This window comes from Sphaeroforma arctica (genome assembly GCF_001186125.1).
Source record: "Sphaeroforma arctica JP610 unplaced genomic scaffold supercont1.492, whole genome shotgun sequence".
In the NCBI taxonomy this organism is placed as follows: domain Eukaryota; class Ichthyosporea; order Ichthyophonida; genus Sphaeroforma; species Sphaeroforma arctica.
The window spans coordinates 1-26,219 of record NW_014040066.1 but is presented as its reverse complement, the minus strand read 5'-3'; the positions used below and the strand labels follow the sequence as shown (position 1 = coordinate 26,219).

The 26,219-nt window shown below is 46.5% G+C and overlaps 9 protein-coding genes across 9 annotated transcripts; 8 read left to right on the top strand and 1 right to left on the bottom strand.

Annotated features, from left to right (window-relative positions):
• Window positions 1-4,465: 4,465 nt before the first annotated feature.
• SARC_06723 (hypothetical protein) lies at window positions 4,466-4,957 on the top strand (the record flags this gene model as incomplete). Its single annotated transcript, XM_014299362.1, has 1 exon — window positions 4,466-4,957. One exon carries the CDS (start codon window positions 4,466-4,468, stop codon window positions 4,955-4,957), a length of 492 nt encoding a protein of 163 aa, XP_014154837.1.
• A 1,737-nt stretch (window positions 4,958-6,694) lies between these two features.
• On the top strand, window positions 6,695-7,078 carry SARC_06722 (hypothetical protein; the record flags this gene model as incomplete). The annotated part of the gene is made up of 1 exon (XM_014299361.1): window positions 6,695-7,078. One exon carries the CDS (start codon window positions 6,695-6,697, stop codon window positions 7,076-7,078), a length of 384 nt encoding a protein of 127 aa, XP_014154836.1.
• A 78-nt stretch (window positions 7,079-7,156) lies between these two features.
• SARC_06721 (hypothetical protein) lies at window positions 7,157-7,573 on the top strand (the record flags this gene model as incomplete). The annotated part of the gene is made up of 1 exon (XM_014299360.1): window positions 7,157-7,573. The coding sequence occupies one exon, from the start codon at window positions 7,157-7,159 to the stop codon at window positions 7,571-7,573; it is 417 nt and encodes a 138-aa protein (XP_014154835.1).
• A 48-nt stretch (window positions 7,574-7,621) lies between these two features.
• Window positions 7,622-8,805, top strand: SARC_06720 (hypothetical protein; the record flags this gene model as incomplete). The annotated part of the gene is made up of 2 exons (XM_014299359.1): window positions 7,622-7,834; window positions 7,879-8,805. The coding sequence occupies 2 exons, from the start codon at window positions 7,622-7,624 to the stop codon at window positions 8,803-8,805; spliced, it is 1,140 nt and encodes a 379-aa protein (XP_014154834.1).
• Window positions 8,806-13,919: 5,114 nt separating this feature from the next.
• SARC_06719 (hypothetical protein) lies at window positions 13,920-15,803 on the top strand (the record flags this gene model as incomplete). Its single annotated transcript, XM_014299358.1, has 4 exons — window positions 13,920-14,007; window positions 14,211-14,485; window positions 14,630-14,837; window positions 15,505-15,803. 4 exons carry the CDS (start codon window positions 13,920-13,922, stop codon window positions 15,801-15,803), a joined length of 870 nt encoding a protein of 289 aa, XP_014154833.1.
• Window positions 15,804-17,044: 1,241 nt separating this feature from the next.
• SARC_06718 (hypothetical protein) lies at window positions 17,045-17,353 on the top strand (the record flags this gene model as incomplete). The annotated part of the gene is made up of 1 exon (XM_014299357.1): window positions 17,045-17,353. The coding sequence occupies one exon, from the start codon at window positions 17,045-17,047 to the stop codon at window positions 17,351-17,353; it is 309 nt and encodes a 102-aa protein (XP_014154832.1).
• A 1,184-nt stretch (window positions 17,354-18,537) lies between these two features.
• Window positions 18,538-20,917, top strand: SARC_06717 (hypothetical protein; the record flags this gene model as incomplete). Its single annotated transcript, XM_014299356.1, has 4 exons — window positions 18,538-18,898; window positions 19,108-19,314; window positions 19,352-19,878; window positions 19,952-20,917. 4 exons carry the CDS (start codon window positions 18,538-18,540, stop codon window positions 20,915-20,917), a joined length of 2,061 nt encoding a protein of 686 aa, XP_014154831.1.
• Window positions 20,918-24,769: 3,852 nt separating this feature from the next.
• SARC_06716 (hypothetical protein) lies at window positions 24,770-25,254 on the bottom strand (the record flags this gene model as incomplete). The annotated part of the gene is made up of 1 exon (XM_014299355.1): window positions 24,770-25,254. The coding sequence occupies one exon, from the start codon at window positions 25,252-25,254 to the stop codon at window positions 24,784-24,786; it is 471 nt and encodes a 156-aa protein (XP_014154830.1). The 3' UTR covers window positions 24,770-24,783.
• A 413-nt stretch (window positions 25,255-25,667) lies between these two features.
• On the top strand, window positions 25,668-26,028 carry SARC_06715 (hypothetical protein). Its single transcript, XM_014299354.1, has one exon. The coding sequence runs from the start codon at window positions 25,675-25,677 to the stop codon at window positions 25,855-25,857; it is 183 nt and encodes a 60-aa protein (XP_014154829.1). The 5' UTR covers window positions 25,668-25,674; the 3' UTR covers window positions 25,858-26,028.
• The last annotated feature ends 191 nt before the right edge of the window (window positions 26,029-26,219 follow it).

The window sequence follows — 26,219 nt, the reverse complement described above, 5'->3', positions numbered from 1 at the left end:
CATCTAGGGACCAGATTATCAAAAAGCCAATCCAAGTCCCAAAACCCAGAACCATCAAATACTGAGTTTTGGAATTAGGATTGGAATATTTCTGATATTAGAGTCATCAAAAATATTAGCGGTAGAACCGGTAAGATATACCGGGACGTGTGAGCGAAACACTCAAGTAAATCTGAGTCTAGTGAAAACACAAATAAAGACTCAGTTCGGTTCCCTCAGACTAGGGACTTTTTCTAGCTGAGATTGCCGTACTTGAGAAGAGGTCTATTGTATCCTTTATCGTGTACCTTTCAGCTACTCTCCATACTCTATATTTTTAACAATATCCTTATTCAGTTAAGTCAACAGAATAGACACATACTATAGGTCACGCATAAGAGACTAGTAGATGTGAAACAACTTCTTGTCTTGCACAGAATCTTAAAAAATAATCTAGCAGATATTATTAAGAGGCAGAGGAGTGACCTTGTGCCACTGTTACGGAAATTCGTTATACAGAATCCAGGTAACTGGTGTTCACGACTTCCATTCGTACAGATGGGCCATAATCTGCGTACATCCAGAAGACACAAGTCACCGCGCTTTAATGTATACTTTGGTCGCAGGCAGAATCAACTCACGGACTACAATGAGCCAGTGACCGCACCCAGTACAACAGTATCTTGGGAAGAGTGACTGCAAAATCTAGAAGAAGCCATTAGGCCACGACTAGATAGCAATGTTGCACAGTATCAAGAGAAAATGCGAGCAGCATACGATCAAAAATATCAACAGAAGTATGTAAACTCCCAAGAAGGGGACCTTGTCATGGTCTGCTATCAAGGTGAAATGAACAAGTTAACGGCACCAAATGGCGGACCATACAAAATAGTATGCAGGGAGGTCAACGGGTATTTTGTCTGTAACCTTGACGGGACTAAAGCCCCCGAATATCTTGACTCGATCAGTGATGAGCTACTTGGCTTCGTAAAAAGGGCCAGTGCTCCGGAAGCATTCACTTCCAACAATCACGTACAACCAAACGAAAAGACTCAGTTCTCCTCGATAGTCGACGACAGGCCGTCCATCCGAGGTGATGGATTCCAGGAGTACCTACTGCAATGGACAGATGGTGAGCGTACGTGGACGCATGAATCAGACATTGCAGATGCTGATGTCATGACAACATACCGTCAACGCCGGAGACGTAAACGAATGCAGTCAAGGCCAAAGAAGCCAGGGACAACAAGCACTGATGAAAGATCAGCGAGCCACAGACAGCGCACGAGGTGGGGGATCTAAGCAAGTCTCACTGATACCACAGGACACTCCCACTTTTCTCGCCTAGGAATATGCTCCCCCCACACACCAGAGGGACAAGGACCAGAGACTCGATTGCAGAGCCACCGTTGAGATGCGTTTTCCTAAGCCAAGCTGAGATCAACCGAGAGCACCGGTCAAGACCGACTCCGATGAGCATGGTAGAGGACTCCTGCTATAGTATAAATTTAATTAATCGGTAATATGTAATAGATAATGGTAGTGGCAGGTTTTTCCTATTATGCTCCTAAGGGACAAGTTTTACCCTGTATACAAACACCAACCTCTAAATAATCTAGTACTGTAAGATGTCACTTTCTACTCCTACACAGGCTAAGAAGTATAAAGTTGGGGGGCTGTAGCATATAGGGACCAGATTATCATTAAAAAAAAACGTCAATCCAAAATCCCAAAACCCAGAAAAATCAAATAATGAGTTTTGGAATTAGGATTGGAATATTTCTGATATTAGAGTCATCAGAAACACTAGCGGTAGAACCGGTAAACTATACCGGGACTCCCGCGTGTGAGAGAAGCACCCAAGTAAATCTGAGTCTAGTGGAAACACAAATAAAGACTCATTTCGGTTCTCTCAGTCTAGAGACTTTTCTTAGCTGAGATAACCGTTCTTGAGAAGAGGTCTGTTGTAACCTTTATCGTGTACCTTTCAGCTACTCTTCATACTCTACACACCTATGTACTCACAGGCATCAAAATAAACCACCAGCTGCTCATGTGCTGTTGGCTGAGCCAGCTTCACCGTCCTGCGTGCAAGCAATGAGTTAAACGTATCAAATGCCAATTGGTGCTCTTCATCCCACCGAAGGTTGCGTCCTTCTTCATGGAACAGTCTCGCGATCGGCAGTAAGCACATTAGTGGAGCCATCCACATACTGCTTCCAATATGCCACAGTGTGATACCAGGATTTCACCAGTTCCATCGACGTCGGGTGAGGCAACGACACAAGTGCCTCCAATCGCTCATCCGTGATTGATACCCCATTAAAATCAACTCTGCGGACCAGTATTGTTACCGGCCGCCTGAAATACGCTATCTGGCACTTCCTCATTCCCAGTTGGATTCCATACTCCTGACACCGACGTAGCACTGCCGTCAGTTCGTCCCAGTGGTCCCCCGCAAGTCAGAGGCAATCACAATGTCATCTATGTACTATATCACGTGGTGCAACGAATCAAAAACCTCCGCCAGGGCTTCTTGAAAACGCCAAGAAGCTTCACGGAGCCCAAAGGGTACCCCGACATAAGAGAAGCGCCCCCACGGCGTCGTGAACGTTAACATCCGCGATGCTTCCTCATTAAGCCTGAGTTGATTGAATCCATTGCCACAATCCAGCACTGACACTCACGGTTTTCCAACAACGAACTCGTACATCTCCGCTTCCGTTGGTATGGGAATGATTCCGAGTCGAGCGCCTCCTTCCAGCGGCTGAAATTGGTACAGAATCGCCATTTACCCTTCGGGCAACGGTCTCGGCTTCTGCCCAGGCTTCTTCCAGGCCATCTTCACATTGGCCTGCCATCGGTTGGGAGGATCTTCACACGGCCGAATAATGCCCCTCTCAAGCAACTGCAACACTTTCGCATGCGTCGCCAGCATTTCTGGTGAATCCAGATTCGTGTACGGCTTGTAGCCACAGCACTTGGGCTGCGCTTCTTCCTTCATATACAGCTTGAGCGGATCAAGCTTGGCGAATTTGTGATTGTCTGGATCATATGCCCACGCGTGAAACAACGCAGTGGCATCCTGAACTTCCTCTGCAGTCTTTCCTGCCGCTTCACCTAGGTTCCTGAATCCCGCAACCCCAAAACCTTCGCCATCCTCGTCAGATCATAACCTGAGTCATGCCCGGACAAAAATCCGTCCTCCCGGTCTGGCACCACATCAATATTGTGGAGTATATCCAGCCTACCAGGTAAGTACATTCCACTCATTATGGCTTCGTCTTCGCCTTCGAGCGCTAAGGGATGCTGCGTCGCAACCTGCATTCTAGCCTCAAAAGCCCAGCACATCATCAGTATAATGGCGGGCCTTCCGAAGCCTCGGCGGTGACGAGCGCTGCATATTACCCGCATCAACCGGTGACTGCACCAACGCCCCACCTCGAGCTGAAATGACCTCTTCGTGCGGGAAGAGAATCGCTGTAGACATCACTTTTTGTCGCAGACTAGGCCGGTGGGAAATCGCAGACCCACGCCATGTTAACGGCGGCCGTAACCCTGTCAGATCATGGCCCCGCTCCCAGCTGTTGTTCTGCCTCTTTCTACGCTGCTTGGACCCTCCCCTGGCTCGCCTCTTAGACTTGAGCACCGCCCCCGGCTCGTCTCTTAGACTTGAGCACCGCCCCCGGCACTCGCTGTGTAGAGTATGGAGAGTAGCTGAAAGGTACGAGACAATAGGATACAATAGACCTCTTCTCAAGTACGATTATCTCAGCTAGGAAAAGTCTCTAGTCTGAGAGAACCGAACTGAGTCTTTATTTGTGCTTTCACTAGACTCAGGCTTTACTTGAGTGTTTCTCTCACACACGGGAGTCCCGGTATAGCTTACCGGTTCTACCGCTAATATTTCTGATGACTCTAAAATCATAAATATTCCAATCCTAATTCCAAAACTCAGTATTTGATTATTCTGGGTTTTGGGATTTGGATTGGCTTTTTGATAATCTGGTCCCTAGATGCTACAGCCCCCCAACTTTATGCTTCTTAGCCTGTGTAGGAGTAGAAAGTGACATCTTACAGTACTAGATTATCTAGAGGTTGGTGTTTGTATAAAAGGGAAAAACTTGTCCTTGTGGTCGGAATCTACGAACTTAAGTCTATTTTAGTTTTATTACAGTTTTTACAGTTTATCAGAAAAATATGATAAAACTTAGTTTTTGCTGACTATTACAGGCACATGACTCATGACTCATATTTAGAGTCATGAGTTTTATAATTACTAATAAATGAACAACGTCTCCCTCTCTACGGAGGGAGAACGTTGAGATACAGTTATCTAGCGTACACTTACTACATTTTTAACTTATCATAGAAGTTGTTAGTTTATTAGTAATTGTAGTGAAAGCTACGGGATAAGAATTAGTCAGTAGCTAGCATATGTTTCTTTGTTACAAATATAGCAATTGAAAGACATTAAGATCAAAGAATGTCGTATCAAAATGACGAGATCTTCCAAACTTTTCCTAACGAAGAAGGAGATAGTGGGTTCTCGAGTAGTGATGCTAGCGTTACGATGCCGCCATTAATGTCAACCAGCAGCAGTGAGGCGGAAGAAGACTTGAGACCAGAGGACTATGGGAATGGCCAGGGAGAACCACCTACGAACGATAAAGTGGAAGAAAGGAGATTTAGAATCAACAGATACGACATGGCTCGACATCTTAAACGATTTAGATTATCTGGTCGTCGCACTAACGACGTTTGGACAACGAGTACGAAGATAGAATCTACTAATACGAGTGAAACCGAGAAGGGACCATCACAATCAAGTACATCATTAGCCCAGGGACAACAAGGAAGGTCCCAAGACGATCAAATAACGAAATCAGCGAATCAGCCAGAGATAAGTAGTCACAAGCGAGAGCAGGTAGGAAGATTGTTTTTGTGCGAGACAAGCACAAATAGAGTGTGCAAGTAGCAATAAGCTTAAACTATAGTTAAGAGTTGTTAGAAGAAAAGAAGAAGGGTTTTTGGGATCTACAGTAGTAGAAATGAGAGGTGTACATGGTTAGTGCCGACTCATCTAGTACTGCGACGCAAAGAATCAGCGGCATACTATGTTGTTTTACAAAGTTACAAGATGATTAGAACTTAAGTTATACGAACTGGTATTTAGTCTTCACTTAGAGCAGACAAGGTTACACAGTGCACACGTCAGTTGACAAAACAGTGTACACAAATAGTCGATGCTGAAGATCATAGGTACTAAACAATGACCAAAACACAAGTACAACAAGTAATAAGAATAGGATAGGTAAAAGACACAGCGGTGAATATACATCAGGCGACACGTCAAAAGACTGCATAACGTGTGCTAAGGACGTGGGCAGACCGATGATTTAAGTAATAGAAAATGGAATGGCAAGACATGTACATCTAATGGCATCCATATGCAACGAAGTATGAGTTAGGGTTCTGAAAGAGTTCTTTATTGGGCTTACAACTTATAGACGAATAGGCAGGAGTGTTTATTTATAATAATTTACTTAAGATTTATGGAATGGCAAGACATGCACATCTAATGGCATCCATATGCAACGAAGTATGAGTTAGGGTTCTGAAGGAGTTCTTTATTGGGCTTACAATTTATAGACGAATAGGCAGGAGTGTTTATTTATAATAATTTACTTAAGATTTATGGAATGGCAAGACATGCACATCTAATGGCATCCATATGCAACGAAGTATGAGTTAGGGTTCTGAAGGAGTTCTTTATTGGGCTTACAATTTATAGACGAATAGGCAGGAGAGTTTATTTATAATAAGTTACTTAAGATTTGGCTACAATAGGTAGCGACGAAGTTGAGAAGAGATAACTATCCAAGTGAAGTCAACTACGACCAGAATTGCACATAGGCTGAAATAGACAATGTTGGTCTACGGAGGAGGATATAAGGAAGAACACAGAGACATAAGTAAGCATCTGTGACTTTTTTTAGGAGCATATAAGGGTGGGGGCATACATAACACGAGCGGTGTAAGTAGTACATGGTTAAATTGTGGAAATGATATGCAAACACACACAAATCACTAGAACTTCCAGATAAATCAGGTAAATGGAGAGGCTCAAGAGCACGCACAGAAGGCGTTGTTGGCGGCAGCGTAGTTTAGGAGCGCAATAACTAACAATATGTCATAGGTCGAGGAACATAATCCAACAACCGCAACGGCACATGACAAGGACATCACGAGTAGAGGACACGAAATCAGGGGAGTAAGAAGAGCAATCAGGAGCGATAGATGGAGTACACGACGAGGTACCGAAGCTAGGCTGACCCTATGTCGGAGCAGGAGCAGCCGACGGGAAGGGCGAAGGGATGTTCCGATAAGCGGGGTATACCTCAACGAGGTATTTATTCGAAGGGGAGTAAGACATCAGTTAGTGATAGATGAGTCTCGACTCTCTATACAACTAGGGTCTGTGAGTGAAATAAAGTAATCAAGAGTGTGTCCACTGGTTACTCGAGTATCATTGTCGAGACGTCATGTGTTTGAGGGATGGACTCTAGTAAGGAAATGTGTATTCATATTCAATTCTTTCCGAGTTCGTTCGCACACATTTCAAGATCTTCGTTGAAACATACTTCCTCGACCATGTCCAACCCCCGCCAAAGTCATCGACAGCAACATCTGAACCCTGAACGTCGCAAAGAAGATGATATTGACCGACGTGGGGCTAAGCGTCGTCAATCTAATCCGGGCCGCACTGGACAGAGGTTCTGGAGGGCAACAACAGGCGCGTCTAGAGGCTCACCACCCAGTGTCCGCTAACGACAAGCAGTCACCAACGGCACACGGAGATGAACCTGCCCATTCAGGAGATGATGTCGTCTTCGAGGGTGAGACCAAGGGAGTTCCCGACCTGCGTGCGGACCGGTGTCAGACCATTACTAGTGAATATGTAGCTAGTAATGGTCTGTCCTCCCGTTTGTCCTCGGGTACTTCAAAGGGCTTATCCTCCAGTAATGACCAACCACGGACGCCACCGCCGTCGCACCAACAACAAACAAGGACAACAACAAGCTCAGAAACTGACTGAGCTAATGGCGCAACAGCAGTCACTTTTAGATAAGTACGAACAAAGGTTGCAGCGCGCAACTGCCGATCGGCCTCAACAATGTTGGCTGCCACTGAGACACCTACTGGTACACACGAACGTGTGCATACATCGCTAGGAAATGAGGACAACCCTACGTTCCGTATCCAAGGCCGTACACATCCGCACCATGGACTCGGGTATGAATCACCTGGGACAGAGGACCGATCGACCGAGGGGGAGATGACTCTGTCTTCTATTGAGGACACCCCATCTTTCCAAGAGTTCGCACGTCAACAGGTATTCGCCAAGCAGAACCCTCACGGGAGTGAGGCGTTGAAGAACATGCAGGATTGGTTAAGTACGAACTTTCGCCAACAACAGCAACGACAGTCGTTCGAGAAGGAAGCAGCCAGTGAATATGTACAAACGCCCAAGCGGCAGGGGAAGGAGATACTTATACCTCCGCCCACACCGGGCATTGAGAAAAGCCGATAAGTGCTGTATGCACGTATACTACACCTGAGCGACGAGTTATGCCAAGCAATGGATGATAATGATACGGCTCGAGCTGAAGCACTTCGGGGAGCGATTGAGACGCTCCGAGCCACGCTAGAGTCCCGCGCGGTGGAAAAGCGGCCCATCCCGTCACCTCGTACATGGCCCGATTGGCCTTCGAATAGATACCACCTAAACGACATCATGGAACGGGATACGAGAGGGGCTCTCCTTGAGGCGTTTAAGAACGCACAAATGAGAGTTGAAGCCTTACATGGTTCCATAAAGTACTATCTTATTTCAAGGCTGAGAAATCAACATTGGATTACATACGCGATAACTCTGAGCGATTGAAGATGTGGACTCCACAACTACAAATCGAACAGATCTGCTCGCATGAGACGCAGGCCACTGTCGATCCCGCGTTTCGTAAGCTAGCCAAGGGCCACAGTCGGAATATGCATACCCCTATCATGGAACAAATGACACAGCTCATGGAGAACCATCGGAGGGCACGTGAACGGTGCCAAACAGATGCAGATTTTCAACAGAAACTATTAAATCACTGTATTGTACAATTGTTAGAGGAAGCACTCAATGGGAGAACGTATGAACGCACCCTGCAATTACATCCGAAATGGCAACTGATTAAGACGCACGAGCTTCTGCAGCAATTAAGCCCCGACATTCAGGACGCACAGCAGCGCACCACAGCGCGTCTCCAGAACCGGAATAATCGGGAGGGTCTACCGAGTAACGGGACTCGTGACTTTACCAATAGCCGCTCTAACCCGCAGACGGTTCGACGACAGTCGCAGAACTGGACACAGCGACCCCAACCGTCACCACCTACGACTTGTGCTGGATGTCAGGTACAAGCACCACCAGGTTCACGTCATATTCCGCGATGTCATCATTTCCGTGCGTCGCCACCAGGGGGTACGGATGGGCGGGCGCGGCCGTACGATAGCAACCGCACATCACAATACGCACAACTGGCACTCAGACCGACCGCAGCTCCAACCTCAGGACAGGGGCAGAACAAAACCCCGAGTAGAGACTTGGTAACTACGCGTCCGACTCCTCAAGTACATGTGAATGCGATTACACAGGACGACGGCTTTGTACCACCATCAGAAGCTTCAGAGGTACACATCGACACGATACTCACGGAAGATTCGAGCACACTGCACCGGAACCAGACCATGACCACGGGGTATGGGAGTCCGTAACCGAACGTGCATGAGATGTGAGGGTGCCTGAGTCGGATTAGGGCAGTGATGGCGATACAGGACCCATTGCTTTCTTCTGATAACCGAGTTTATATTCAAGTGCAAGTTAACGGACGCACGTTCAAAGCATTGATAGACACGGGAGCAAACAGAAGTTGTATCTCACAGACATCCGCAGACCTGCTCGGCCGCCCAATAACTCCAGAACCACCTGGGTCAGTCATCTATTTAGCTGACAAGGCGGTTCGAACTCCTCGATCGGGGACGACAGAAGTGGTACCCATTCGGTATGGCACCAAGATTATCGACGGGTAACTTGAGTTGATGAATTTACCAGCAGGTATAGACATCATAGTAGGGCAAGATATGTTGAAAGGCTTGGGTATATACAAAGGCGTTATCCAATCGCCACTCGCTCCGATAGACCCCACAGAACTGGATGAACTCCTCGAACCCATCCCTCACCGACAGGCACCGAACACAATGGAACCCGCCGATACACGCCAAATTTAAAGGCGAACGCGATGATTGCTGACACCGCGCGATGTCGTCTGGAAGGGAGTGAAGTTACCATTCCGGTAACCCGTGAACAGGCGATGCACATGCGTAGATCGACACGTAACTTTGTATCCTATGGCTACCCTACATGGACGAACAAGTGAAGAAGTGGTTGGCGGATTTGGTGATAACGAAACGGACGACACCAACAACCGTCAACCTCCCTCTCCTTGCGGTCCCGACGTTGCGGAAGGAAACGTGAAGAAGGTGAGGGTGTGTTTAGACATGCGCGCCGTTAACGCGCAAATACCTGGTGACCAGTTTTTGATTCCAAAGGTCAACGAACCTATCTCTCGCCTCAAGAGTAAGAAATACTACACTACGCTGGACATCTCTGCGGCATACCACAGGCTGCCGATCCATCCAGATTCACAATACTTGTTTAGGTTTTCACACGAGCTTTATCAGTACTCGTTTACATCGGCACCGTTCGGACTCCATGTGCTCACGCAACAGTTCCAGCGTACCTTGAGTACGATACTTGACGGCTTACCGGTCCACCACTATATCGACGACATAGTTATCGCTAGCGACGACTATGACGAACACATTAGGACGGTGCAGAAGGTGATTCAACGCTTAACATACCACAGTTTTAAGCTTAACCCCGCCAAGTGCCACTTCGCTATTCCTGAAAAGATGATCCTAGGGAAGAAACTGTCTGCACAAGGCATAGACATTGATCATGAGAAGCAGACCAAGCTTATCGACTGGCCTACCCGACTACGGTACAAGGATATAGCCTCCGCCTTAGGATTGGTGAATTACCTTCATGAGCGTCTCCCCAACTTCGCGAACACGGTCGTACCTTTGGGCGGATTTTTCAAACTCAAACCAAACGAGTTGATCGGCGATCGTTGAGAGAAGAGACATGCACAGGCGTGGCAGGCGATGAAAGATACAGTTGTTAATGCAGTAGCGTTGCACTTCCCGGTCGACGGTACACCATTGAACTTGTGACGCTAGCGATTGCGGTTTAGGGGGAGCGTTATTCCAATGGGTCAACGGGAATTGTTCTTCAGCAAGACTCTGAACCATGCGCAACAGAACTACGCTACACCAATGAAGGAGTTACTAGCTTTGGTGTATGGGCTTACACATTTTAGGAAGCATTTGGATGGGCAACGGTTTGCAGTCTTCACGGACCACAAGGCCCTTGTGTAAATGAATACACAGCTTAAGCTTAATCCGATGCTCCAGAGATGGCACCATATTATCGCACCATTCAACTTTACCATATTACATATACCAGGAGAGACGAACGTGCTTCCGGACATGTTGAGCAGAGTACACGAGGGGACAGCGGAGCAATACGAACCTGAAATACTGTACACAAATTGTTGGCAGTTATTCCCTAGTTACTTTGAACTAGCACAACAACACTTCAGCCCGAATAATATAGACGTATTTGCGGATCCAACTAGCGCTCAGCTCCCTCGATTTTGGACTACAGACGATGGAGAAGGTGCGTTTGCCCACGACTGGTCGACGGTCGATGGATGGATGAACCCACCATGGGAGAAGATACACATAATGTTGCGCAAGATAAGGACTGATGGTGCAAGGGCAACTGTATGTCTACCATGGGTACCAAGGGCACCGTGGTTTGACTTGTTCAAACAGTTGTTACAGTCCTAGCCAGTGCTGGTTCCACGAACGCCACATACGTTCCTAAGGTATGCTAAGTACGCCTGTGGCAAGACACCATGGGGACACACAGTGATTGCACGGGTGGGGCCTCCTAACGGGTTCAAACTGGACCCGCTGTTTTCACAGCGACTTGGATACGCAGAACCAAAACACACGGCGTACGTGATGTGTTTAGATACAGCACGAGAGATCTCGATGGCATTGACAGACGCAGAGGGTCAACCGGCGTTTGAGCGAGCGACACCGGAAGAACAACAACACCGTGCGCGACTCACGCAAGTTCAACACGAACAAGGACATCATGGAGCGGCCGACATAGTTCAACAACTCCGACATAACGGCCATGTGTGGCCGGGCGCACTCGAATTGGCAACGGAAGTCAAACGGCAGTATGCCACATGTTTGAGACAAGATACGCTACGTAAAGGCTTTCACCTGATGATTAGCATTGACGCGCGCTACCCGTGGGACCATATTCAAGTTGATTACATCCCGAAGCCACTTGAGTCCAGAAGGAAGAACAATTATATACTTCACGTCCTGGACATCGCTACAGGCTACTCAATCCTTCGAGCGACACCGGACAAGACGAAGGAGACGACGGCGCAAACACTGATAGAAGTTTTGGCGAGCATGGTTTCCCACGTATGATCCAGACGGACATGGGAAGCGAATTCACCAACAAGATAGTGGAGCCCCTGGTCCAAGAAGTGGGGATGCTACATAAGGTGTCACCACCATATTGACCCCAAGTACTGGGTGCTGCTAAACGACGTCATAAGGAGATTACATGTTCCATTAGACAATGCTGTGAGGCAGTCCCTATACGATGGAACGAACGTCTTCCGTTTACGATGCTCTATCAGAACCTTCGGATATCCTGACGTCACAAGAGCGCGCCGTTCAGTCTATATTTTGGCCGCCGTCACGTACCGTTTGCCGATTTTGAGCCCAACGATTAGACCAGTTGCAGGATACCATCCTGCCGACACTCCACCACTTGATCGCCTGCACGCTCAAGACTTGGTACATTTCGACGAAGGTGATGTGGTAATGGTACGATCGGAGGGCAGAACGACTAAAACAATTGTTAAGGCTAGGGTCGGACATAGCTATGAGTTGGCGAATAAAGACGGCTCCGCCCCTCCAGAATTCAATGGCAAACCGGTACGGGTGGAACTCCTCCGGTTAGTGCATCGGCGCACAGACCCACCACTTAAAGATAAATTGTGGACAGAAGGAGGTGTTGAGCTTCGCCACATTATTACACACCGTACTAGTGGTGATACAGGGAAATTGGAATACTTGGTGAGATGGCGCGAAGGCGACCCCATGTGAGAAACAGCGGAGGCTTTTGATGATGCCAACGATATCGCGGCCTACCACAAGGCCTCGCAGACACGGACACGTAAACGCCAACGTGCCCAGATCTAAACTTTATCTTAAGATATGACTACTCGGTAGGACGGTGTGCTCGAAGCGTGATTTTGTTATCCCTCTAGCTCTCAGAGGTTAAATGCCAGCACACTGCTCTATCTCCCAGAAGATAACTGCCAGCACACTGCTCTAGCTCTCAGAGGATAAATGTCAGCAACTAAGTTACTTTGGGTATTCCTTATCATCTCTAAAACTGGTGCATTTCTATTCGGTCAGTGCTTCAGTTTGGGGAGGTTGTGGTCGGAATACACGAACTTAGGTTTTTGTTTTATTACAGTTTTTACAGTTTATCATCTTAATCTGATAAATATAGTTTTTGCTGGCTATTACAGCGCATGACTCCTGACTCGTATTTAGAGTCATGAATTTTACAGTTACTAATAAATGAACAACGTCTCCCTCTCTACGAAGGGAGAACGTTGAGATACAGTTATTTAGCGTACACTCGCTACAAAAGTATAACTTCCTTTTCGTCTGATGATTGTTTTAAGTGGATACATTTAGCAGTATTTCACTCTCACCTTAACTACCTCCTCACACCGCAAAGCCAACCACCACCCAATCCCACTACCTATACTCATATACCCTATACTAGTCCACCTGCATATCATTAGGGTATTTTACTTTCAGTACCATACTCACCCCACCCTCTTCCCGACTAACTCTCACACAATGCCCGGACTTGGCTCTGCCTGGATCCCCAATAGACGAATCCTAACTATGACAGGAAATTCCCAAATACTCCCATTTATTGCTATTGCGCTTTCTGTAAAACCTCCGCAACAACAACATTACAATGCTATACTTCTAGGGTTTTAGAACCCTAAAACCCTAAACCCTGGCCGTGTCTTCCCACCGCCATCTCACGGCGGACCGGCTACGTCCAGATCAAACTTACTATTCCTTGTTGCTATGGTCCGCAGCTGCCTCCTTCTTAACTTTACGACAAAGTGGCACACTCTCTATCCTATATTAATTGAAATTATCAACGCTATAGATCCCTTGTCCAATCGCACTGCTACTAAGGCAGTGGTGTGGACAGGCAAATCGCCCATAGCACCCGGTATGGAACAAGTTACTGCTCCAGACCCCTAACTTCTTTAGATATCTAACTCTAATGTGTATTGTCTGCTTCCATGAATTGCTGCTCGAATTCTGACACAAGAACGTAGTCGACTTTCAATTCACCCTCTATTGCGATAAATATTAACAAAAAATAATAATATGACATGTTTAGTACCGACACTTATTAACACTATGAGTGACAGTCTTGCCCTTTCCTTATGGACCATTGGGACTGTCCTGTAACTCTAGGATTGTAACTCTCAATGTCCCTACCAGTGGTCCTGCCATGGAACCCTGATTGAGGACTCCTTAGCCCTAGATGATGACTCACCATCTTGCGGTTATGATATTCTTGCGGTTAGACTACTCCGAGTCCCGGACTGAGGCAGGCCTCGAGGATACACATGGACCTAGCAGGATTAGATAGGACCAACTTGGTCATTAGGAGAACAGGACCTGTTCTGAGGACTCTTTTGTACACTAGTAGTCAAGGTAGCAGACATCTAACTTAGTTCCTAATAGTAAACCTTGTGTACAGTCTACTACAACCAAGGTCTAACTACTGAGACTACTACCTAACTAGGGTTTTTCTTATTTTATTTATTTTTCCTTAAGGTTAGCTTATAGTATTGTATAGTGTGAACACCCTCTACCACACTTCGATGGTTCAATTCTCATCGGATGTGATCCACCAGCAATCTTTACGGGTCGACGTAAGCGTTCTATCTCGACGTTCTTAAAAATTTGGAATCCGTACAAGTTTGTCTCCAAGGAATACAATAATCTGGCCACGGACGCAGCGCGGATTGACCACTTCCTGAAGTTTCTGGATTCGCCGATCCAACTTGCGGTGATTGCTAAACTGGGCTCAGATATTACAGTGGAAGCTGTGATCCAATACCTGATTGCCAACTATGGCATATCTGCACACCTAACTCTGCGAGAAACCAGTTTGGAGCTGCTTGAAGAAGTTCGAATACTGAATATCTCGTCCCTAACTGATGCGCGATTTAAGCTGTTGATCATTTCGGACTTCGCACTTTATGGTGTGCTGTGGGTTATTTAAAAGTTATTACATGTTAAACTTTGCCGGAAGGTTGCGCGATATCTTCAGCGCCATGATCAAGGGAAAGGGGTGTTAGTATCCGCAGCTGAGGGTATTAGTGTTCAGCAGTCGTTCCAAATTAGTGAGCTTGAGGCAACCCCAGTGCTCGTTGACCATCGATTGGCAGCGCTTACAGTCTTGAAACACTTGAATTTCGACGACCGTACTGAGCAGGACCGAGATAGGCTGCAAAAACGTATGCGAGCGAATGATGGCGGTATGTATTACCACCCAACCCATGAGAACATGTAGCCTCCTGCCCCTGCCCCTACGTTTCTTCATTTGACTATACGGCCTGGGAGGCATGCTACTGCATGGGAAATTGACACGTTCTGAAGAGAGTATGACGAAGATCTCCAACAGAGGCACCATGACGTACGGGTGCCAGATGATGCGGCACCATATCCCGACCTGAATAAGATCGAACAGTGGCTTAACGATACATACTTGCATCTTGATCGTATTCCATTAGGCGGCCCGTGTGTTAAAATTCCGGGCCTAGGTTGGCAACTGAGAGCCCAACGGGATGTCCTTTATGTCAACGGACACACATGTAGATACGATGATGACTTTGAGTATACCGCTACTGCTAGATGGCGTCCTGAACCACATAGGCCACATAAGTATATTTATTTACATGCTCGACATTGTTGGTACCAAGCCACAACTCCAGCCCACGTATGGCCAGCATTTCGAGCGTGCGTGATTGCAACCAAATACACACATGGCTCCTACTAACACACTTGAGATAGATTTAGCCGTACCGTGGCAGTGCATCTGTGAGGACATCGCGCGGGAAGCAGATAAGTTGGGAATGTTCTCCCATTAGGCACTTTTGCCAGTTTGTACGCTAGATGCTGCGGTCCGAACACTATTGGCGGTAGTATGGAATAAGGACCTTGCCCAACTGGCAGCGGGCCTCATGGAGCTCCGCCTAGCTATGAGTTCTCTTGTGTCTGCAGCATACTCCGGGGTCCAGAAGGAGACTTTTCTGACGACTATCGATGACTATGGCCCTATGAAGCTGGCCACAGATGTGGGCAAGCAGGTCACTGCATTATCTAGGCAACAACATGGGGAGCGTCGCGATGGACGTGACAGAGATAACCGCAGTGTGTCGGTGTTGAGCTGTGGGTCTTATGTTTCAGCACGTGGTCGAAGCCATTCCCGTGACCGAGATTAAGACAGGGACCGCTCGGGCGACCGTAATAGAGAACATTCCTCTGATTTATGGTTAAACTCAAACTGAAACCAGGTGCCCAACCATCCCGGCAGATACACCGTACAAATGATCCCGAGCTGCAACAAGTGGAGACGGACAAGTGTACAGAATTCTAACTCGCTGGGAAAACAGAAGAAGGTGATATCTATAGTGAATGGGTGAGTTCTGTGCGAATTGTCTAGAAGAACCTACAGAAGAAGCCTACCTGCACTAAGGATTATCGTATGACTATCAATTATGTGAGAGTCAACGGCCGATTATACCACTTACCTTATGTTCTACACCTCGAGAGTGATATGGCGGAACATTCGCGCAATGCGGTCATCCAGTCGGCATGCGACCTTGCGGCTTCCTACCACCAATTGGTCCTCCACCAGGACACGTAAAAATACTTAGCATTCACCACGGCGGACAGTAAATTCCACCAGCCCCGATGCTTACAGGAAGGGGTGGGGAATGGCTGCTACGATATGCAGCATTATATGGACACCACCTTTAGGCTAATATAAAGGCTTTTAAAACTTATCTAGATGATGGTAACCTTGCCACGAAGAAGAAGGCCAGGGAAACGCTGCTGTCAGCATTGGACTCCCATTGGAATGACCTCTTCCGCTTTGTTCGTATTTGATTGGTGAAGATATTCAACTCCAGCCGCTCAAGTGTCAGCTCGGAATTCTGTTCGACGTGGCGGTCGAATTCTTGGGCCGTAAAGAGATATTCAATACTTCGGCCATACTCCGTGTACGAGCACATGCACTCTTTGACCGGCCACCGCCGGGCAACCGCCAGGAATTAGTTTTCTTACTCGCTGTCCTTTCATGGTGGTCTATTTACATCCCTGGATTTGCGGATAGAGCGGCTGTGCTGTCTGACTTAACTCGGAAGGGGGTAATTTTCAAGTGGGAGACAAAGCACCAGGTTGCTTACGCCTACCTGGTACTTGCAATTAGTTTACGGATCCGGTTATACCAGCCCTTGCCACACCAGCGCTTGGTACTCACACCGGACTGGGGTTACCTCCTGTTACTATGCATCCCCAGGTACCTCGGTTGGTCCTCCTAGATGGGCACACAAACAAATAATTCTTCGACGAAGGTAAGGTTAGACAACTGGACGACTCAGAGGAGGTTCCAGTGTCTGCACTTGCATCTTTTCCTACTGTCGCACGCACACCGTTAGTTTGTGCAGCTGCCCATGTCCCTATGCCCCAGCGTACTCGTTCTGAATTAATTGCGGCACAAGATGCCATTATTACCAATGTATTAGCCGGGACCTCCGCCACCCATCCTGATGAGGTACGGGCGACTGTTCCTCCAGTGGACGTTCAGTGCCCTACTCCGGATCCTGCTGACCACCTGAGTGACGTACAGTTGCCACTCCAGACATCTGCTCCAATCTCTGGGCCAATATTGAAGGATGAGCAGGCTGTTATCTTAAACCCGGAGACCCTACCTGCCGGCCCCTGCTGGACAAGGGCTGGACGCAACCTCCGCTCACTGGACGTTCGTTAGACCCCCAGGCAGTGACTCGCAGAGACGCGATAGACGACAACCAGTACCCTATTCATAATAACCCTGCAGCTGATGCTTTACTGCCTCAAACTGACAAAAAGCGTATTCGCCCGGACCCATCACCCCCTGACATGGTTTTACTTCCCCAGGCATAGACGGACCTTGGTGTCACAATTGGCACTACTAAGTACCTGTTCCCTGCGCTATTCATTTCTAGTAAGTTGAACGATGTCCAACAGAATTACGATGCCACTAGCTGTAAGATGTTAGCGATGCGTTTAGCGGTGCGTAAGGTTGAACCCCTGTGTCATCGTTCGTACAGGGAGCTGTTGGTCCTGCCAGACTATAAACCTTTGGATAATGCCCTCCTAGATCCGGGCCGCTACGCACACTCCCGTTCTGTGAAGCATCAACGCTGGATACGTAGCATCGAGGACATCCACGAGGTTCGCGTCGATATTCAGTATGTTGAAGGACCGCTCACGGTTTTTGGAGACTATCGCATAAACCAGATTGACGACCTATTGCTCTGTACATTAAGGCTGCCGCTGAACCCCCAGTTGTGGTGGTGACAGTGGCGTTTGTTTGTGGCAATGAGGACAACAAATGGGCTGTGTTTTTCACACCAATTTGTTAACGGACGGCTCCCTACTGACACCCTCGACTTTGATAGTTGGGCTCTGAACGGCGACTGGGTGGACTTGGCACAACAGATATATGACTTTCTCCAACTGGAACTTTTTGCCAGTCATGAAGACCACCGGCTGGTGGTCTATTGCACCAAGGATGGTACCGGTGCCTATGGTTTAGACGCATACTCGGTAGATATCAGCAACCTGCTGTGTTGGATGAATGCCCCTTGGAGGGACATCATGCCTTTTCTGTCGCAACGAGTACTTGGCCAACCTAATGTAGTTGTGGTGCGCGTTGTTTCCTTTTGGCTTCATGCTGAGTGGTTCCCGCTGTTCTTCCGCTTACTTCAAGGCACCCCAATAGTCATCCCCCACAATGATGGCACGTTCTTACACAGGGGTTGAAGAGTAGTCGGCAAATCTAACTGGGACTTCACCATTATAGGGCTATTAAAAGGTGATAAGCCCCTCTTTCATGTTGCGCCAGCATTTTGGCATCGGGCGGGCCTCATACAAGCCCTTGCTACTCTTTATAGTATTGGCTAGAAGCCTATGTCATGTCTGGCCGCGATAACACACCCGGCCATCGAACCACCAGCCCTTCCGTTGGAGACCCAGGCGGAGCTCCTTGCTGCCTCGAAACGCGCGCAAGCACTCCATGACCAACTCCTCACCCGGGAAGCTCCGGAACCTGAGCCCCCGAGTCCTGTAGAGACGTTACCTCCGGCGGGGATAGAGCAGGACCCAGAACCCTTTCCAAGTAACTGGATGCTTGCACAGCAATTGGAAGATCTATGTTTGGACAAAATCAGCACTGTCATCATTCTGCTCAGATACAATACCAGTTCAGTACCCAGAGGAGGATGGTTCAATGACAGGTGTCATGAGGTGTCAAAACATGGTTCACTGACAGGTATTATGACCTGTCAAATAAGAGTTCACCACAATAAGTCATGCTTTTATGACTTACGTGTGACTCCATAATCCATATGCATAGGAGAAGTATATATAAAAGCCTCCGTAGAGGTCTAAATAAAGTCACTCTCCACTTGATATATTATGGTTCTATATGTTGAAACAATACACGCGAACTCATTCCGTCTGCTGACCCTGACTCGGTAGAGACCATTGCTGCCCTCAACCCTAAATTGCCTACGGTCAGCCCTAAAGTGGCGGGTGCTACTCTTAACCGTGGTGATTTGGGTACGTTGGTTGACCAGACAGTATCGGAGACAGCACTGGACCTCCGCACACAGATGGTTGATTCTACCCTTGAACAAGAAATTAACCTGGCTATTGCTGAGTACGGGGGAGATCTCACCCAGTTTGGTGATAAATTTCCGCCAACTGCCTCCTTCCCTTTCAGGAGGTTCCCGTACGTTCGCCCGTGTGCTGGCTGTGATGTCTAGAGATACGGTGGATGAACCGGATAGTCCCGAACCTACCACATACGATGTTGTGGACCGTATCTGGCCTCAACCTGCAGAACCGTTGTCTGAAGTGACATACACAGTTTCTGATGGCCCTGCTACTGACACCCCGATTCATGCGCGCAAGTTGCGGAAGGGTGCCCACCGGCATCCACAAATTCGTTTTGCCACGGACCAGGCGATATTGGATGCACTTGACGACCTCCACCTCACGTGTATGGACCAGACTGTTGGTGCAGAGAAGGTTCTGCAGATCCTTTGGGTGTGGCATGATGGTTTCACACACCTGGCATCTCGGTTACGTGCCCTTGCACAGCAGAAGTGTGCGTGGAACATTCCAGTCCCTATCTTCCAGTCCCTGATCGATACCTGTGAGGAATGTAACTGGGCAGGGTTACCAACGGGTCCAACGGCACGGGGCTTACTGCAACAGCCGGCACGACCACGATACATGTGTGAGGAGGTGAACTTAGCTTGCCTACGGATGCCGATGGTTTCACACTTGTATTATTTGCGCAGGATGGTTGTACCCTTAGAGAGCATTTGGCCGGCCTCTTCACAAAACCGAGGGTACGGCTGATGCACTGATCAACTTCTGCAATACGCAGCTGCTACCCCGTGACCACAAATCAACATATGTAGTTGATAAGGGTAGCCCCCTAATTAGTGATGAATTTCAGGCTTATGTACAATCGCAGAATGCACGCATACACCCTGCCTCGACGGGTGAACACGGGGGTAATGGCCGTATCGAAAGACTTGTAATAACAGCATTGGAATATATGAAACGCGCATTAGGTGTTGGATTGGAACACGAATGGAGACAAATGTTCCCTGAATTTATTTCTAACTATATTGCAACACACTCGGCTGTTATCAATAACTCACCATATACGCTGAAGACTGACCGTATATATCCCCACTCTACAGATCCCGTAGTTGAGGCAATCTTGGATGAGGCCTTAGGGTGTGCAGAACCTACAGTCTCCCTTCGGCAAGAACCGTTGGATCGTAACTTGCAGGCACTCGAGGTGGTAGCACGGGCAGAGGGTGCCCAGAAGCAGTCGGCTGATTACAGCCGTATTGATGCTCCCATGTTTGCGATCGATCGGGAACTAATGTACACGCCGATGGCACCTCCCCAGCACAAACTTTGGTTGGGTCCGGCAACCGTTCTTGCGCATGTTGCACCTGTTATGCATTATATTTCCGATGCTGAACTACAAAAGGAATATCGTTTGTATGTTAAAAACCTTTCGGCATACCGGGTACCCCTTGGTAGACCTGAGCACAGGCCGATGGGTCGTGTGGCAGCGTCCGCTTACGGAGGATGGCTGTGTTTTAGTTATCCATTTGCAGATGACGATAATGAACATAAGCGCCAGGATATTGCGGCTTTGCGTACTAGTATCCCTGCGATGCGTTTTCTGAATGGATGTAGTGATGCGTGGCAGACATGGTCTGATCTCGCAGCTAAAATAGGGGCATCCTCGTGCGGATGAATTCTTAGCCACTGATAAAACATTCTTTCTTGAACACGTACATTCAATTACTAATGCTGGTACTGTTCTCACTAATATTAAGAAGGCTTACAGGTATTAGATAGAACCAACTTGGTCATTAGGAGGACAGGACCCATTCTGAGGACTCTTTTGTACTCTAGCAGTAGTCAAGGTAGCAGACATCTAAACACCTTTACAATATTTATAGTAAACCTTGCGTACAGTCTACTACAGATGTCATTTTCTTTTGTTTTTGTTTTTGGTTAAATAAAAGAAAAGTAAATATAGCCATATGCTAAATATAGTCATATGGTCTATTCTTGGTCCTTTACTTTTATATATATTTTTCTATGTCAAAAAATTGGAATTTTCAAGAACAAAATATCCTGTGTGATTAGGATTGAGTAAAGGAAGCCATTGCTGTAATAATAATAAATTCGGCCATTTTGATGATGAGGCCAAAAATTCGACCATGACAGCCGATGTGGTGGCCAATATTTAGATTGTCGACAGTCGGCGGTCAAAAAAAATGAAACACTGCTTTTTAAATTTGTACATTGTCAAACCACAAAAGTGTTCACAAACACCACACTATGAAGAAGCGAAAGAAAACGCTTCACCGAGTATCAACAGAGCTATGTTACGCTGCAGAGATTGTCGAAGAGAAGGTACTCTCTTTTAATGATGCGACTGCGAAGCCTGAACAGATCTATGTCGTGGGTTTGACACTCATCACTAATCAACTCTATATCATCAGGTTCAAACTCTTTATCTTGTACAACTGCAATAGGCTTGTTCGTTTGTCTGTCCCTTAATTTATGTCTCTTCGCCCGACCACCACTCAAGTGCCTTGACCTGTTCGACATGCTTATCGCAACAGAAAATGCCAATTACAAGTGTGCACTGTCACATTAAATATATAGTATAGTAACAATACGGCTACTTGTCATAATAGTGTTTTCTAACTTTGTGAGTGACAACACATGTCAATAGGGACTATTGGATAATTGTCAGGTATTTTGAGGTATTGAATTGTACAACGATAATCGACCCTAAAAGTGCCTCATGTTGAAGTACCAGTATTTAGACCATAGAGATAAGTACTTTATTCAGAGTTTCCTTGGGGTATTTATAGTTGTTAACCAGCCAGCTTCTAACTATGCTGACTGGGGGAAAAACCCTTCTTGGTCAAGAAAGGAAAAATCCTGTAAAGATATAATCTTATAATGATCCATTTAGTTTTATGCCGGTGTCCCGTTGGCTTCTTTCTGTAAAAGTGTGTAAAAACTCTTTTACTGTGTGTCCGTCCAATACTTCCCCTCAATTTTGCAACGGTTTTTTGATGATGACCGGGTTTTACCTGAGAATTTTGAAAAAAAACTTTGGAAAATTGGGTCTTGAGAGACGTGGGTCAGGGTTAGTGAAGAGTTGTCATCAATTTTTCAATTTGTTAGAATGTCGAGTTTTGTATAAAGTCCATGGATTTTAGGGTTTAGGGTTTAGGTTTTTTAATAGGGTTTTAGGGTTCTGAATGTGTTGTGTGTGTTCAGTATTTTAGGGTTTTTAAAGTTTAGGGTTTAGGGGTTATGGGTCAGGGTTTAGGGTTTCGGTTTAGGGTTTTAGGGTTAATAGTTTATTTATGACTAAGCGAGCATGTGGGCTGCAGCTGGTGGATTGAAGGTATATTTCTATGTACAAGGCTATGTATAATGGTGTTGCCTATATGTAGATCTGTGGTAGTGTTGTGTTATGTACGCATGGTGAAGTGTGTTATGCTTATCAGCTTATGGGGAGGGCGTGATGTGTATGTCTGACATCTTAGTCATAATGCAATCGCGTGCCTTCTTGAGCTTTCCCGGGTCCAAGGGTTTTGTAAACATGTCGCTTAGCATCTGTGTGCACTTTTCTAAGTTGTATCTTGCCATCTGCAATTTTTCCTCTGTGCAAAGTGTTAGTACTTGTGAACATGTTTAGTACGGGCTGATGACTTCGTGTTCTGACTGATCTGCATTGATGATTGACTGTTGTAAAAGCCGGGCCTCCACATTAGAATCTTGTAATATAAACGTACTCTTAATAATACGTAAAACGTACTCTTAAAAGTACGTAAAATCTTAAATGGGGTTTAACGGTTTTTAATAATTAAATACCTTTTCCATTTTACATATCAGATATTTGGACAAAGCCATTGAAAGGCCCCAGTATAACTATGGACATCAAGAGTAATTTTTTTCTTTTTCTTCTAAAGATAGGATTTTATGAGCCTCTCGGATTCGCCCCAACGAAACATACCATAGTTTCTATTAGAGCGACAACGAATCACTAAATAAAATCCCTGCGGCGAAAACAGTACTGAGAGGATTAAATATAGGCAATGTCTCAGTCTCACAATCCCTCAGAGTATTGCTGTTTTCATGAGGCATACCTGACTTTACTACAAGACTCATTTCGTTTATTAACATTGAATTTAAATATACTTAGACTTAATCTACGCGTTTAATTACTATATGGCGTTAATATTGCCTTGGTAGACCGAAACTTACACTGTCATGTTCAATAACTGTTGCATGTGACTGTCCTGAGTGATAGCATCAGAGTCTTGTTGTGATTGGCACATTAGTATCTTGTCGTCGACGTGTACAAACAGCAGGCAGAGGTTTTGCGGTGTATGTTTGATAAATAGTGCTCGGTCTTGGTATACGCATGTGTATCCTAGCTCACCACATAATTGAGTGATTTGTTTATACCATAACTCTCCAGATTGTGGGAGGCCATAGAGTGCTTTTGTAACCTTGCATACTACTGATATGTCATTGGCTTTGGAACGCTAAAGGAATTCTTGTTGTGGTTGTGAAAGTTGTGCTTGTAGTAGGTGAAATCCGGGTGGAACACGCATGTATACGGGGGGTTCAAAACTACTGTTGAGATATGCGTTGGGGGTATCGAATTGGTTCACGATCATGGGCGTAAGTGCGAGTAGCGCCATGCATAGGCAAAATTTGTCTTTACCTATTACCGGTGCGTAGCTGTGTTCGTAGTCAATGCCTTGGGTAGCTCCCCAGGCGGCGACAGTAAGGCGGGATTTGAGGCGGGTAACGATGCCATGTTCGTTCGTCTTCTATGTGAATACCCATTTCGGGATAAAAATTTGATTTTCTGGTGGTTTGGTGTCGACAAGTATAAGTGTTGGTGATGTCATAGCCAGGGCGGTGAGTTCAATCCGTACCAAGTTGTTCCAGTCGTTGCTGTTTAAAAGTTTGGCTATGTGTGAGTATACGCGTGGTACTGTTTGTAGTGGAGGTGTGTGTTGTGCGTTGCTTTCATTGCGGCTATGTTTGCATTTGCGTTTTGTGCGGATGGTGGTTCAATGGTGAGTTGGTTGGTGGGCGGGGCTATGATGGCGGGTGGCGGTGGGCTCAGGACAGGTAAGGGTGGTGCTCCGGTGAAAGTGTCTGTGGTGCATGTGTCCACGTTGTTCCTCGGTTTGAGATTGGCGGTTTACCCATAACCAGTTGGTAGTAGTATTGGCGCCGGGCCATTGCCGCGATCTCCTTGTTGGACCCGATCCGTACCACAGAGGTGGGTACTCTACTTAGTAGGTCAGCAAGCGAATATATGGGACATTCGATAGTAACAGTGTTTTGTCAACATCGGCCCGAATTGACTCAGCACATATCTTCCATTGTCGACTCACTTGGCCTAAGCTTCAGACGGGAATTTATTGACCACTTCTTCCCATCAATCTTTCCTGAACCACTACAGCGACTATGAGAGCCATACCATATGTTCATACATTGTATCATACATACTTGCCATTTTTGAAATAAATAATTTCATCCCAATGCTAAATTTTCATGATATTATTTTCAAAGCATGTACCAGTTGTCAATCCCAGTCGGGATTAGATCAATCTGTAAGTTATTTTCATCCACCACTGGCGTTAGCAGCACCGCCGCCGCCGGCAAGCGCGCCTTACACAGCGGGCACGAATTCGCGACTGTGAACCACTGTTTCACACACCCCGGATGAAACACATGGCCACACGGAAGGCGGAGCCGAGTTGTGTCCACATTTTCGTCGTCAAGGCATACGGTACGGACCGTCAAGTCCGGATCCTCAATCTCGGGTAGGCGTTGTACAGTCTGTGCGTCGGCCGCCACCATTCCCCTCAGACTCCTCACCATCAAAGTCGCATCAGCTATACCCGCGGCATGCGCGGCTGCGCCGGCTGCGTCTTCTCGTACGCGTAATGCGGCTATTTCTGTGATAATGGCTTCAGTGTCCCATACATTTGCGGCTGTTGTTGTGCTGTCGTGCATCTCGGAAAGTTCGGGCATATTATTAAAATAGAGAAGGGAATTTTTGGAACGAATGGAAAAATTAAATAAATTGGGTTGTGGTACACACGTTATATACGTGTGTATGGGGTCTATTTATATCCGACCGCACCATAGCGGCATAAACCTAATTCTAAGAAAGCCTATGCTATACAGCTATAGCTATCGCATAAAATCTATAGCCAATGGAATCGTGAGGAAACTGGAAGTCGCCCATGAATCGCACTTTTGACTCTGGAGACTTAGAGTGGAATGAACGATTGTTATTTGTACGCCTGCTGGGACCTAAGGCCTACGGCATGTAATGGTAAAGGTATTCTATAATCACTTTTGCAGAAGCTGCTAGCATAATAAAGAGATATTTAAGCTTTCACATCCCTAAACTGTATGCTGTGGATGCATAATTAACAACAAAATATAATGACTTCGAAGGATGGATTGGGAGAGAAAACTGGAGACCTCGATCAAGAGGATGGGGTGACAGTGGTAGATGCGGATACCGACTCGATCGCAAGTAAAATGAATGACTCGGTGACGAAAACCACGCCTATAGATAAGCAGCCTATGTCTATCCATGATCCAGGTTTTGGTAAGACTATTTGATAAGAGCATCATGATGGTCAGATTCAATTGTAATGCGCTCTGGTGCTCGATGCAAAGAATAGAATATCGAGCATTTGCAACTGGTCGGGATTCTTGGTACACAACTATGTACCTTAGATCGAAAGGATAAGTAGCAGACACAAAATATTGTAGATAAAGTTTCAAAAAGACAAAACGTACATAATTTTACACCACAAAAACACACGGCGGCTTGCACATGTTGTTTCAAGTATAGGGTGAAGGATATTGATACCAAACTTATCGTTTGCTTGGTTCTTGAGATATATATATATATATATATATATATATATATATATATATATATATATATATTATATACACACACACACACACACACACAC